Source organism: Carcharhinus amblyrhynchos, chromosome 22 (genome assembly GCF_965287045.1).
Source record: "Carcharhinus amblyrhynchos chromosome 22, sCarAmb.v2.hapA, whole genome shotgun sequence".
Classification (NCBI taxonomy): domain Eukaryota; kingdom Metazoa; phylum Chordata; class Chondrichthyes; order Carcharhiniformes; family Carcharhinidae; genus Carcharhinus; species Carcharhinus amblyrhynchos.
In genome coordinates this window covers 38188519-38204152 of record NC_137345.1, presented here as the reverse complement: position 1 = coordinate 38204152, position 15634 = coordinate 38188519, and the positions used below count along the sequence as shown (strand labels likewise).

The window sequence follows — 15634 nt, the reverse complement described above, 5'->3', positions numbered from 1 at the left end:
TGCTTAAACCTGGACCAGCAGGTGGGCACCACAACAGCCCAGTGACTAGCACTGCTGGCTGTGCAGATACATGGATTTGGGCCTGTGTCTGTGGGAGTTTGCGCATTCTCCCTGTGGTTGCATGGGTTTCCTCCGGGTGCTCCGGTTTCCTCCCACACCCCAAAGATGTGTTTTTAGGCTGATTGGTGTACCAAATTGTCCCTACACTATTCTCCCCTGAATCTGGTTACAATAGGGGTACCATTCGTATACACACGGGACAAGGTAGGTGTAGGAAAATGTTTTGTTAAGATGGCGGTGCGGGCTCGTTGGGCCGAAGGGCCTGTTTCCCGTGCTGGGTAATTCTTTGTTCTTTGTCACTGATGTCTCCAAGCCACCTGATTCATCCTGCTGCCCATGAAATACACTTGTGTCAGGAAGGAGGGATTTGGAAGGCTTAGCAATGGCTGGAGTCTCCTAGGCACACACACCAGCCACTTTCCTCCCTTGGGGTGACAATGGGCCCCTATGTCATTCCATGGAATGTTGGAGCAACTGGACTGAGCTCCAGGAGGCCTAGTGTCACCTAATCCTCCCAGTCCTGGAGGCCCAACTGTGTTTGCCCGATGGTGTGCGATCTCTCAGCGATGGTCCTCTGAGTCAGGGTCAAGTTCTTGATGCCCACAGCAAGTGGTCGCTCAGACTGGGTCAGTTTCTAGAGCCCCTCAGCGATGGTCCGCTGTGACTGCGTCATGCTCTCGAAGCCCACGGCCATGACCTGCTGTGTCTTGGCCATGGCTCACTATGTCTCGGCCATGGCTCGCTGTGTCTCGGCCACGGCTCACTGTGTCTCGGCCATGGCTCACTGTGTCTCGGCCACGGCTCACTGTGTCTCGGCCATGGCTCACTGTGTCTCGGCCATGGCTCGCTGTGTCTCGGCCATGGTCCACTGTGTCTCGGCCATGGCTCGCTGTGTCTCGGCCATGGTCCACTGTGTCTCGGCCATGGCTCGCTGTGTCACTGTGTCTCGGCCATGGCTCACTATGTCTCGGCCATGGCTCGCTGTGTCTCGGCCACGGCTCACTGTGTCTCAGCCATGGCTCACTGTGTCTCGGCCATGGATCACTGTGTCTCGGCCATGGCTCACTGTGTCTCGGCCATGGTCCACTGTGTCTCGGCCATGGATCACTGTGTCTCGGCCATGGCTCACTGTGTCTCGGCCATGGTCCACTGTGTCCCGGCCATGGCTCACTGTGTCTCGGCCATGGTCCACTGTGTCTCGGCCATGGTCCACTGTGTCTCGGCCATGGCTCACTGTGTCTCGGCCATGGTCCACTGTGTCTCGGCCATGGCTCACTGTGTCTCGGCCATGGTCCACTGTGTCTCGGCCATGGTCCACTGTGTCTCGGCCATGGTCCGCTGTGTCTCGGCCATGGCTCACTGTGTCTCGGCCATGGTCCACTGTGTCTCGGCCATGGTCCACTGTGTCTCGGCCATGGTCCGCTGTGTCTCGGCCATGGCTCACTGTGTCTCGGCCATGGTCCACTGTGTCTCGGCCATGGCTCGCTGTGTCTCGGCCATGGTCCGCTGTGTCTCGGCCATGGCTCACTGTGTCTCGGCCATGGTCCACTGTGTCTTGGCCATGGCTCGCTGTGTCTCGGCCATGGTCCACTGTGTCTTGGCCATGGCTCGCTGTGTCTCGGCCATGGTCCACTGTGTCTCGGCCATGGTCCACTGTGTCTCGGCCATGGCTCACTGTGTCTCGGCCATGGTCCACTGTGTCTCGGCCATGGTCCACTGTGTCTCGGCCATGGTCCACTGTGTCTCGGCCATGGCTCACTGTGTCTCGGCCATGGCTCACTGTGTCTCAGCCATGGCTCACTGTGTCTCGGCCATGGTCCGCTGTGTCTCGGCCATGGCTCACTGTGTCTCGGCCATGGTCCACTGTGTCTCGGCCATGGTCCACTGTGTCTCGGCCATGGTCCACTGTGTCTCGGCCATGGTCCGCTGTGTCTCGGCCATGGCTCACTGTGTCTCGGCCATGGTCCGCTGTGTCTCGGCCATGGTCCACTGTGTCTCGGCCATGGTCCACTGTGTCTCGGCCATGGTCCACTGTGTCTCGGCCATGGTCCACTGTGTCTTGGCCATGGCTCGCTGTGTCTTGGCCATGGCTCGCTGTGTCTTGGCCATGGCTCGCTGTGTCTCGGCCATGGTCCGCTGTGTCTCGGCCATGGCTCACTGTGTCTCGGCCATGGTCCACTGTGTCTCGGCCATGGCTCACTGTGTCTCGGCCATGGTCCACTGTGTCTCGGCCATGGTCCACTGTGTCTCGGCCATGGTCCGCTGTGTCTCGGCCATGGCTCGCTGTGTCTCGGCCATGGTCCACTGTGTCTTGGCCATGGCTCGCTGTGTCTCGGCCATGGTCCACTGTGTCTCGGCCATGGTCCACTGTGTCTCGGCCATGGTCCACTGTGTCTCGGCCATGGCTCGCTGTGTCTCGGCCATGTCTCGCTGTGTCTCGGCCATGTCTCGCTGTGTCTCGGCCATGGTCCACTGTGTCTCGGCCATGTCTCGCTGTGTCTCGGCCATGGCTCGCTGTGTCTCGGCCATGGTCCACTGTGTCTCGGCCATGGCTCACTGTGTCTCAGCCATGGCTCACTGTGTCTCGGCCATGGCTCACTATGTCTCGGCCATGGCTCACTGTGTCTCGGCCATGGCTCACTATGTCTCGGCCATGTCTCGCTGTGTCTCGGCCATGGATCGCTGTGTCTCGGCCATGGCTCGCTGTGTCTCGGCCATGGCTCGCTGTGTCTCGGCCATGTCTCGCTGTGTCTCGGCCATGGCTCGCTGTGTCTCGGCCATGGCTCGCTGTGTCTCGGCCATGGCTTGCTGTGTCTCGGCCATGGCTCACTGTGTCTCGGCCATGGCTCGCTGTGTCTCGGCCATGTCTCGCTGTGTCTCGGCCATGTCTCGCTGTGTCTCGGCCATGGTCCACTGTGTCTCGGCCATGTCTCGCTGTGTCTCGGCCATGGCTCGCTGTGTCTCGGCCATGGTCCACTGTGTCTCGGCCATGGCTCACTGTGTCTCAGCCATGGCTCACTATGTCTCGGCCATGGTCCACTGTGTCTCGGCCATGGCTCGCTGTGTCTCGGCCATGGCTCGCTGTGTCTCGGCCATGTCTCGCTGTGTCTCGGCCATGGTCCACTGTGTCTCGGCCATGGCTCACTGTGTCTCAGCCATGGCTCACTGTGTCTCGGCCATGGCTCGCTGTGTCTCGGCCATGTCTCGCTGTGTCTCGGCCATGGTCCACTGTGTCTCGGCCATGGTCCACTGTGTCTCGGCCACGGCTCACTGTGTCTCGGCCATGGTCCACTGTGTCTCGGCCATGGCTCACTGTGTCTCGGCCATGGTCCACTGTGTATCGGCCATGGCTCACTGTTTCTCGGCCATGGCTCACTGTGTCTCGGCCATGGCTCGCTGTGTCTCGGCCATGGTCCACTGTGTCTCGGCCATGGCTCACTGTGTCTCGGCCATGGCTCACTGTGTCTCGGCCATGTCTCGCTGTGTCTCGGCCATGGTCCACTGTGTCTCGGCCATGGCTCACTGTGTCCCGGCCATGGTCCACTGTGTCTCGGCCATGTCTCGCTGTGTCTCGGCCATGGCTCGCTGTGTCTCGGCCATGGCTCGCTGTGTCTCGGCCATGGCTCGCTGTGTCTCGGCCATGGTCCACTGTGTCTCGGCCATGGTCCGCTGTGTCTCGGCCATGGTCCACTGTGTCTCGGCCATGGTCCACTGTGTCTCGGCCATGTCTCGCTGTGTCTCGGCCATGTCTCGCTGTGTCTCGGCCATGTCTCGCTGTGTCTCGGCCATGGCTCGCTGTGTCTCGGCCATGTCTCGCTGTGTCTCGGCCATGGCTCACTGTGTCTCGGCCATGGTCCGCTGTGTCTCGGCCATGGCTCGCTGTGTCTCGGCCATGGCTCACTGTGTCTCGGCCATGGCTCGCTGTGTCTCGGCCATGGCTCGCTGTGTCTCGGCCATGTCTCGCTGTGTCTCGGCCATGGCTCGCTGTGTCTCGGCCATGTCTCGCTGTGTCTCGGCCATGGCTCGCTGTGTCTCAGCCATGGCTCACTGTGTCTTGGCCATGGCTCGCTGTGTCTCGGCCATGGCTCACTGTGTCTCGGCCATGGTCCACTGTGTCTCGGCCATGGTCCGCTGTGTCTCGGCCATGGCTCGCTGTGTCTCGGCCATGGTCCACTGTGTCTCGGCCATGGCTCGCTGTGTCTCGGCCATGGCCCGCTGTGTCTCGGCCATGGCTCGCTGTGTCTCGGCCATGGCTCGCTGTGTCTCGGCCATGGCCCGCTGTGTCTCGGCCATGGCCCGCTGTGTCTCGGCCATGGCTCGCTGTGTCTCGGCCATGGCTCGCTGTGACTCGGCCATGGCTCGCTGTGACTCGGCCATGGTCCACTGTGTCTTGGCCATGGGTCACTGTGTCTCGGCCATGGCTCACTGTGTCTCGGCCATGGCTCGCTGTGTCTCGGCCATGGTCCACTGTGTCTCGGCCATGGTCCACTGTGCCTCGGCCATGGCTCACTGTGTCACTGTGTCTTGGCCATGGGTCACTGTGCCTCGGCCATGGCTCACTGTGTCACTGTGTCTTGGCCATGGGTCACTGTGTCTCGGCCATGGTCCACTGTGCCTCGGCCATGGCTCACTGTGTCACTGTGTCTTGGCCATGGCTCACTGTGTCTCGGCCATGGCTCGCTGTGTCTCGGCCATGGCTCACTGTGTCTCGGCCATGGTCCACTGTGTCTCGGCCATGGCTCGCTGTGTCTCGGCCATGGCTCGCTGTGTCTCGGCCATGGCTCGCTGTGTCTCGGCCATGGTCCACTGTGCCTCGGCCATGGTCCACTGTGCCTCGGCCATGGCTCACTGTGTCTCGGCCATGGTACACCTTGATGTGGCCATGCCTTGGACTCTGCCACCCATAGCCACCATTTCTTAAGCCAGACTTTCCACTGGGGATGCCACCCTTGCAGTGTTGGCCTGGGTACATGCAATGCCAGCAATATCTCCTGCACTTGCAGTCTGTGGAACTCCGCCCCACAGCCTCACATCTCCTGCAGTCTTGCTGATGCCCCCTCCTGCATTCCTTGGCTCTGCTTCTGCATCTTCGATAATGTAATCCCAGTGGCTTGGGACCAGCTGAATTCTTGCCTCTGGCAGACCTCTGCATGCTCAAGGCCTCAGACATTCCTCTCTCCACCCGATTTACATCAGTGACTGTGTCGTGTGCACCAGACAGTGACTCAAAAGCCTCACCACTAACCAAAAGAGAAAATGCTGGAAAATCTCAGCAGGTCTGGCAGCATCAGTAAGGAGAGAAAAGAGCTGACGTTTCAAGAAATGATGACCTTTGTCAAAGCTTTGACTCGAAATGTCAGCTCTTTTCTCTCCTTACAGATGCTGCCAGACCTAATGAGATTTTCCAGCATTTTCTCTTTTGGTTTCAGATTCCAGCATCTGTAGTAGTTTGCTTTTTGCCTCATCACTAACCTGCACTGAGGTAATCATGTTGATGATGATGTACAGTAAGAAGTCTCACAACACCAGGTTAAAGTCCAACAGGTTTATTTGGTAGCAAAACCTACCAGCTTTCGGAGCACTGCTCCTTCATCAGGTAAGTGGGAGTTCTATTCACAAACAGGGTATATAAAGACACAAACTCAATTTACAAAATAATGGTTGGAATGCGAGTCTTTACAGGTAATCAAATCTTAAAGATACAGACAATGTGAGTGGAGGCCCCCACTTCTTGCCTTCAAACAACCGCACAACCTCAAACAGATCATTGTCCACAGCAAACTACCCAGCTTCAGGAGAACAGTGACCATGACACCACACAACCCTGCCACTGCAACTTCTGCAAGATGTGCCGGATCATCGACAAGGATGCCATTATCTCACATGAGAACATCATCCACCAGGTACATGGTACATGCTCCTGCAACTCAGCCAACACTGTCTACCTGATGTAGCGCAAGAAAGGATGTCCTGAGGCATGGTACACTGGGGAGACCATGCAGACGCTGTGACAACGGATGAATGAACACTTCTCGACAATCACCAGGCAAGGAAGTTCTCTTCCTGTTGAGAAACACTTCAGCAGTCATGGGCATTCGGCCTTGGACCTTTGGGTAAGCGTTCTCTAAGGCGGCCTTCACGACACACGACAACACAGAGTCGCTGAGCAGAAACTGATAGCCAAGTTCCGCACACATGAGAATGGCCTCAACTGAGATCTTAGGTTCAGGTCACACTATCTGTAACCCCCACGACTTGCCTGGGCTTGCAAAATCTAACTAATTGTCTTGTCTGGAGACAATACACATCTCTTTAACCTGTGCTTAACCCTCTCTCCAATCACATTGTCTGTATCTTTAAGACTCGATTACCTGTAAAGATTCGCATTCCAACCATTATTTTGTAAATTGAGTTTGTGTCTTTATATGGCCTGTTTGTGAACAGAATTCCCACTTAACTGGCAAAGGAGCAGCATTCCAAAAACAAGTGGCTTTTACTTCCAAATAAACCTGTTGGACTTTAACCTGGTGTTGTGAGACTTCTTACTGTGTTTACCCCAGTCCAACACTGGCATCTCCACGTGATGATGATGTAAGCATAGGTTTGATAACCAAGAGGCTCCAAAGGAGCAAAACAGAGAGCTCTTTGTCCAGAGAACAATGTACTGACCGGGAGGTAATCAATATAAATAGCGTCAATAAATACTTTAAGAAAAACTAAATACTGATATCTCCAAATCATTCCAAAGCTAAGCCAGACAACATACAGGTAAGAGGCAACAAGCCAGACCACATCCCCACTGAGATCAGTGAGTTAGCACAGATCCAGGTTGAAAAAACAGTGGCTCACAGTCTTTTGAAACCACAGGCGGTGTCATGGTTCCTTCATGTTTTCTTACCTCTGCATGACAATGTTCCACCTTAGAGACTTGAGTACAATATTTAGATTGATGTTTCAGTGCAGTGCTATGGTATCGCTGCAGTGTTGGAGATACAGTTTATTAAATGAGATGTTAAACTGAAACCTTAGTTGTCCTCTCTGCTGAATGCAAAAGACCCCAGTATGCTGTTCCGAAGTAAATCAGGGGAGTTCACCCCTGTTTCAGCCAATATTTAACCCTTAACCAACATTATTAAAATAGTCACTAAAACAGGAGTAAGACAACAGGATGGAATTTTCACCCCAAAAAGCTAAGTAACATAGTGGCAAGAAACTGGAGCAATGCCTGTTGGATCATATTGCAGAGCACAATGCCCCCACACTCAGCCACTTTCGAGAGTTGTGCACCAGTACTGGAGGTTGTGGGGAGGAATGTGTTAAACATACTAGCTGCAGAAGGCCAGGGCACCGTTTTGCAAGGATGCCCCCAATCTCAGAATGCAGTGGGGAACCCTCTCCCCATTGGGACCCCACTTGTTGGTGGCATGGTCCCCCACCCCCTCCACAACATGGACTGGCGGCATCGAGGCCCCTCTGATGTTTTCCCCTCCTATCATGAGCCTCAACATGTCCCTACCATTGTGCCCCATTTCATGCTTCAACCCTGCATGACTCCCCTGCACAAACCCCTTGCATACTCTTCCTGCATAGCCTTCCCTGACGTAGCCCCCACTCATGACCCTACCCCACTCAGGCCCCAATCCCTTAACACTGCCCCTTGCACACTGGCAGTTTCCAACTAGCAATTCCAGTGGTTACTGCCAGAGCGTCTGGAGGGCACTGCCAGTGTGCCAGGTGGGCACTGTCATGTGGGCACTGCCCAGTCATGCCCCTGACCACCCGGGACTAGCTGAGAGTGGCCATCACTGGTGGAGACCAGTAGTGACTCTTGCCTGTCTCACACTACACCTGAAGGTTCGAAGATCCCGGAAGCTGGGAGAAGCCGGTGTCAAACGGGCTAAGCATATTTAAATGCAATTCTAAATATGCTAATTGGCCTCATAACCCTTTCTGAGTGCGATCCGGTTCATGCCATAAGAAAGGGACTGGGACGATTGCAAACTGTTTGGCAACAGGCACAGAACCAATTTTGAGGCCCTGACACTATTTTACAGGATCAGTGAAATCTGCACCAGATGAAGTGACATCAGAAAATAGCCCCCACTATCCCTTTAACCTGGATTGCCATTCAACCAGGTCATAGCTGATCTGTATCTTAACACCATCTACTCACCTTGGCTCCATTATCCTTAATACCTATGCCTAACAAAGGTCTATCAATCTTAGTTTTGAAATATTTAACTTTTAGAGGAGAAAGTTCCACATTTCCACTAGATATTGTTCTTTCTGACATCACCACTGAACAGCCTGGTATTAATAATAGTTTTTGCTGCTTTGTTCTGGACTCCCCCACCAAAGCAAATAGTTTCTCTCTAACTACCCAATCAAAGCTTTAATTATTTGATCTTCTGTGCCACTGTTATTTGTGGGAACTTTGTGCAATTTGGCTACCAAGTTTATGTTACAACAATGACTTTTAAAAGTATTACACAAGCTGCAAATTGGACTTTGGAACAACCTGAGATCCTGGAGGGGACTGTTCTTTCAAAATATAAGGATTCCTGCTTGTGTTTATATATCACCTGTAACGTAACAAGATGTACCAAGGCACAGCATAGGAGTTTAATCAGACAAGAGTTTAGCACAAGTTTAAAGTGATATTAGGACAGGTTTCCAAATTCTTGGTCAAACAGGTAGATTTAAACACTGTCATAAAGAAGGAGCGAATACTTGGGTTTAGGGAGAAAATCCAAGATTAGCATCCAAATAGCTGAAAGCACCGCCACTAACAATGAACTGTTCAAAATCAAGATGAACAAAAAAGCAGAACTGGAGGGAACGGAGGCTATGGCTGGTTATTATACTAAAGCGTATTCCAGAGATAGGGAAGTGTGATGTCATGGAAGAATTTAAAAACAATTCTGACAATTTGTGAAATTGAGGAGTCGCAGTACCAGGAACAGATGCAGGTCAGCAAGCATGAGAATGATGGGTGAATGGGACTTGGTGTGAGTTAAGATATGGATGACAGAGTTTTGGAAAACCTCAAGTTTATGAAGGATGCAAGATAGGAGACTGACAAGGAGATCACTGGAGATAACCAAAGGCCTGGATGAGGGTTCATCAGCCAATGAGTTAAGGTGGGAGTAGAGATGAACAATGTTACAGAGGAGGTAATAACTGGAAATATAGACAATTATGCAATCAGAGGTGAACTCAGGGTCAAATAGGATGCCAAAATTATGGATGGTCAAATTCAACCCTATACAGTTACCAGGGAAAGGGATGGAGTCAATGGTTAGGGAATGGAATTCATGGTGAGGGTCAAAGAGTTCAGTCTTCCTAATATACAGTTGAAGGATCCCTTGCTCATCTAGATGTTGGACAAGCAAAATCTGTCCAGAAAGATTTGCAAATGATACTTTCATTCTTACCTCGTAAGCACTGGTGATGTTGAGATTGTAGAATATAGGCAGGAAGATTTCTGCGCTGATGATGGTCACTACAGCATAGGTAAAGCAGAAGATCAAGAAGATGGCCCCATAGCGATAAACCTCCGCTGGAGTCCCGATCACTGTGATTGCAGACATAAAACTGGCAGAAAGGGATACGGCCACGGGCACTGCCCTCAGCCGCCTTCCCCCCAAAAGAAACTGTCTGTTGGATTGTTGGCCCCTGGCTTTAATTGCATGATAGATTCCAATGAATGCAGAAATGAGAAGCATGACCACGAACACCACATAATCCCACACAGTGAACTGACCCACAGAGCCGCTAAAGATGAACATTTCCAAGCAGGAGAAAAGCGGGAGTTGACCACTTCAGTGAAGAAAGTGTCCTTTAAAAGAAAAGGTTAACAATAAACTGCCAAAAGTATTAATTATCAAAGCAAAATTATCAACACAAACAAAACCTCACGTCCTTCTAAACATCTCTTACCAGGAATGATAGAATAAAATCCAAAAATGCCAATAAAGGAGCTTTGTTAAAATTTTCAGTGCCTTCAGTGAAGTTGCAAAATGATATCAGGACTTTATAACAGGTATAGGAGCAGAGAGTACGAGCAGTTATGTGCTAGTCAGAGCCAGGGGCAGAGAAACAGCTCAACCCACACACTAGCTCTAAGCCATTCCCACAACATGGTTCAAAGAAAACCTTTGTGCCACACCTGACGGATTGAATGACAAATTAATTACCTTACCTCAGATCAGGATTATTCATAAAGAAACAACTGACTTAATATGAATTTATTATTACCTCCAATTGATATCATCTCCTAACTCAACATTTAATCATCACAAATTGTATTTATATTTAGACCGGAACTATAGACTTGCTGAATTCAAAACTTTTAATGTAAACATTTGGCACTGGAATCACAATATAAATGTGTAGGACTTTACACTTACTGTTGGCCAACACGTTCCTTACTGGTGATTTGTCCTTTGAACTTTGACAGCCTCGCACAACAGATTCCTATGAATGGTTGCCGAGCAGTCTGAGGTTTCCTGCCCCCATTCCTTCCTCACTTCTACTGAAGTTGGTGATGTTAGTTACAGATCTCACTCCACTGATTCTAAATTGGCTCAATTGTAGGAGACAGAGGTGATGACAGGAGGCTGCTTTAATGGTCGGAAGCCGTGCCCAAGTGGCGTACCACTGGGCCCCCTATTATTCATCACTTATATAAATGACATCGATGACTGCATGGGGGATAGGATTAGTAAGTTTGAGGATGACACAAAGATTGGACGGGTGGTTAACAGTAAGGTGGAGTGTCTTGGACCACAAGAAGATATAGAAGGAATGATCAAATGGGCAGATAAGTGGCAGATGGAATTTAATCCTGAAAAATGAGGTTATACACTTTGGAAGGAGTAATTTGACAAGGCAGTAATCAATAAATGGTAAGACATTAGGAAGGAACAAAGGGACATTTGTATGTTTGTCCACAGATCTCTGAAGGCGAAGGGCATGTTAGTAGGATGATAAAAAAGGCATATGGTACATTTGTCTTTATCAGTCAAAGCATCAATTACAAAAGCAGAGAAGTTATTTTAGAATTGTACAGAGCTTTAGTGAGGCCAGAGCTGGAGGACTGTGTGCAGTTCTGGTCACCACATTATCAGAAGGGTGTGATTGCAGTGGAGGGGGTGCAGAGGAGGTTCACCAGGATGTGGCCTGGGATGGAACATTTAAGTTAAGGTTGGATAGCTTGGGTTGTTTTCGTTGGAGCAGAGAAGATTGAGGGGACAAACTGATCAAGGTGTACAAGATTATGAGGGACATGGGCAGAGTGGATAAGGAGCAGCTGTTCCTCTTTTTGAAATGTCTGTCACGAAGGGTCATAGGTTCAAGGTGAGGAGCAGGAGATGTAAGGGGCTTGTGAGGAAAAACCGTTTCACCCAGAGGGTGTGACGGCCTGGAATGCACTGCCTGGAAGGGTGGTAGAGGCGGGTTGCCTCACACCTTTTAGAAGCATTTGGAGCGTACTTGGTACATCATAACATTCAGGGCAATGGGCCAAATGCTGGCAGATAGGATTAAATGGGAGTTCAGATGTTTCTAATGTGTCATTGCATTCTCGATAGCCGAGGGGCCTCTTCTGTTCTATATGATTCTATGATTCTATCAGCCCCGTTCCACAGTACCCCAAAAACCCATCTAACTGCACAGACCAGTAATCTATGGTAATCCATTGGAGGCTAGTTCAGAGATGGGGAAGTGGAGGAGGGGTGTAGGGAGTAGTATGGAGTGTGATCGGGCAAGAAGGTGCAGGGTGAGGAACCCACTCTTCCCACTTCCCTCTGGTTAAGTCCAGGTCAAGAAAGCCACTTAAAAGCGCCATCCTAACGTAGCTGGTATTCAACCAAAAATGGGCAGAGGACTCACCAGCTGAGGAGGCCACGAGGCAAATCCTACGGGTTTTGCTTTCAGCCATCTCCTCTGCTGCTGCACTCCCTCCACCACAGACGCTCATAGCAGCAGTGTGTACCATCTACAAGATGCGCTACAGAAACTTACCAAAAATCCTTAGACAGCACCTTCCAAACACACGACCACTTCCAACTAGAAGGGCAAGGGCAGCAGATACATGGGACCACCACCTGCAAGTTCCCCTCCAAGCCACTCACCGTCCTGACTTGGAAATATATCACTGCTCCTTCACTATCACTGGGTCAAAATCCTGGAATTCACTCCCTAACAGCATTGTGGGTCAACTCACAACACGTGGACTGCAACATTTCAAGAAGGCACCTCATCACCACCTTCTCAAGGGTAACTAGGGGTGGACAATCAGTGTTGGCCAGCCCGTGTCCCGCGAATGAATAAAAAGAGCCTTCCAATGGTGGTGGGTGTGGTGGGGTTCCTCTTTCAAATCATGTGTTTACATATTGGGAAGGGATCTGTAGAAAACTATCCCCTGCCCTTGCTGTTGAAATATTGACCAAGGTAGTTCAATCCCAACATAAGTGTTCGCTATCTACAATTACCTAACAACACTGGTGCCCACTTGGTGCAATTAAACTTTTTTTACCTTTCTAAACCTCCCTCTGCATCTTAGTCCCTGACAGGATCCATAACAGAGGTGGAGGCAGCCTTCTGTCTGCCACGCCTTATTGTCTGTAATGGGTGATGGATCCCTGGAGATATGTGACTGAAACATATAAGATTCTTCAGGGGTTAGGCAGGTTAACTGTTGGGAGGATCCTTCCACTCATAGCAAATGTAGGACCAGAGGGCATTGTCACAGAATAAGGAGGTACTCGTTTTAGAACGATTTGAGGAAGAGTTTTTTCTCTCAGAGTGGTGAATCTTTGGAATACCCCAGGAAGCTGTGGAGGCTGAGTCCTTGAACATTTTCGAGGCTGAGATCGAAAGTTTGGGAACTAAAAGTTATGGAGAGAAGATAGGAAAGTGGACTCATCAATTATCTTTGCCATCTTTTCAAAAAACATGATTTTCCCTGTAAAAAACCTGCTGCCTGTCATTAACTGGTCCATTTTCTTCCAAATGTGCACATGCCCTGTCCCTCAGTATCTTCTCCAAAAGCTTCCCACCACTGACGTCCGACTCAGCGGTCTATAATTTCCTGGATTATCCCTGTTTCCTTTCTTTAGCAAGGGAACAACATTGGCTATTCTCCAGTCCTCTGGAACCTCGCCTGTGGTCAAAGAGGATGTGAAGATATCTGTTAAGGTCCCAGCTACTTCTTCCCTTGCCTCCCGCAGTAACCTGGGATAGATCCCATCTGGCCTGGGGACTTGTCTACCTTAATGCAATTTATGTGACCTAACACTTTCGATACAAAGTACTCATTAATACCAATACAAAGTATTCATTAAGGATCTCACCCACTTCCTGTGGCTCCATGTATAACCTCCGTCCATTGTCCTTGGGCGGACCTACTCTTTCTCTTGCTACCCTTTTGCCCCTAATATATGCATAAAAAGCCTAATTTAAGTTCCTACTTTCACTATACTCCTCAGGGGTTTTGTCAGTTTTTAGTTACCGAGACCTATCATATGCTTCCTTTTACCTTTTCACAGAATCATAGAATCCCTACAGTGCAGAGGAAGCCATTTAACCCATTGACTCGTTCCAACAACAATCCCACCCAGGCCCTATCCCCATAACCCCACATATTAACTCTGCTAATCTTCCTGACATTAAGAGGCAATTTAGCATGGCCAATCAACTTAATCTTCGGACTGTGGGAGGAAACCCATGCAGATACATGGAGAATGTACAAACTCCACACAGACAGTCACCCAAGGCTGGAATCGAACCCAGGTCCCTGGTGCTGTGAACCAGCAGTGCTAACCATTGTGCCACTGTGCCACCCATAAAAGGGGCACTCAGATTTGACTAAGTTTACAATTTCTCTTGTCATCCATGATTCCTAAATCTTACCATTACTATCCTTCATTTTTGCAAGAACATGCTTGTCCTGCACTTCAATCAACTGGCTTTTAAAAGCCTCCCACATGCCAGACATGGGTTTGCCCTCAATTAGCCACTCCCAATCCACATTCCCCAATTCCTGTCTAATTTGGACATGTTTGGCCCTTGCCCAATTAAGCACCCTCACCCAAGGTTCCTGATCCATGACGACCTGAAATCTTATAGAATTACGGTCGCGAAGCTCAAGGTGCTGCCCCATTGAAACATCAATCACCTGGCCTGCCTCATTCCCCAGTACAAATTCTAGTATAGCCCATCGCTGGTTGGATTGTTAACATACTGTAAAAGCCCTCTTGGACACATCTAACAAATTGGTCTACATCCAAGCCCCTGGCTGAAAAGGAATCCTAGTCAATTTAGGGGAAGTTAAAGTCATCCACCACAATTATCCTGCCTTTTCCATACCTTTCCAGTATCTGATTACACACGGTGGATGGTACACACTGCTGCCACCGTGCCCGATGGTGGAGAATGTGGAAGTGATGGGATAATATGCTGCTTTGCCCAGTGTGGTGTACTCATCTGGGCAAAGGAAGAGTTTTCCATCATACACCTGACTTGAACCTTGTAGATGCTGGACAGAGGAATCAAAAGGTGAGTTACTCACCACAGAATTTCCAATTTCTGGCCCACTCTTGTAGCCACAGTATTTATATGACTAGTCCAGCTCAGATTCTGATTCATGATAATCCCCAGGATGTTGATAATAAGGTGATGTGGAGATCCCAGCGTTGGTAAGCCCAGTAAGAAGTCTCACAACACCAAGTTAAAGTCCAACAGGTTTATTTGGTAGCACAAGTGCACAATTGCAACCAAATAAACCTGTTGGACTTTAACTTGGTGTTGTGAGACTTCTTACAATAATGAGGTGTTCAGTTTTGGAATCACCATTGAATAACAAGGGAAAATTCTCTCCTGTTGGAGATGGTCATTGTCTGGAACTTGTGTGATATGAATGTTATTTGCCCCTTGTCAATCCAAGCCTGAATATTGTCCAGGTCTGCTGTTTATAGATACAGAGAATGGAATTTTACCCTTCCACGGGAATCGGAGTGGCAAGGGGCAGACCATGGAAAGTCCTTTCCAGGACGTGCAAGACCGTTAAATCCTACCCAGATTGTGACCAGGTGGCCAAAGCCGAAGCAACTAGGCCTGACATAAAATTGTACACTTTGAGCCAAATTTCACCATCAAGTTGCGCCCTTTTTCAGGCATGAAAACTTGGTAAAGTCGGGCATCAGGCGAGTAGTGCAATCAGTGACCCCCTCCGCATCTGTTTCCTCTTTATCCAAGGGCCTAAAATGGCCACTATCAGCACTGTGCCCAAAACGGGCGTGACTTCAATTTAAATATATTTGCGTACATTTAAATTGACTTAATGGACTGCACAACCAACTTTACCGGCATTTCCCCTTTTACCAGCGCATTTGCCCTCCCAGATTCAGCACTCCAGCTTCTGAGGAAGTAAGTTCAGAGCTTCAGGCAGCTCTCTGACTCAGATCGGTGGTTCTGGGAGGTGGGTCAGGTGCCTCTCTGGTGGGGGGGGGTGAGGGAGGCGGGTCAGATGGCTCTCTGGTGGGGGGGGGAGTGGGTCAGATGGGTCTCTGGT

The 15634-nt window shown here is 50.2% G+C and overlaps 1 protein-coding gene across 1 annotated transcript in view; it reads right to left on the bottom strand.

Moving 5' to 3' along the window:
• Window positions 1-9848, bottom strand: part of slc5a8l (solute carrier family 5 member 8, like) — a 96057-nt gene extending 86209 nt beyond the window's left edge. The window contains exon 1 of the mRNA XM_080209650.1: window positions 9495-9848. Coding sequence (XP_080065776.1) covers window positions 9495-9848 — 354 coding nt within the window. The remainder of the gene's footprint in view (window positions 1-9494) is intronic.
• Window positions 9849-15634: the final 5786 nt, after the last annotated feature.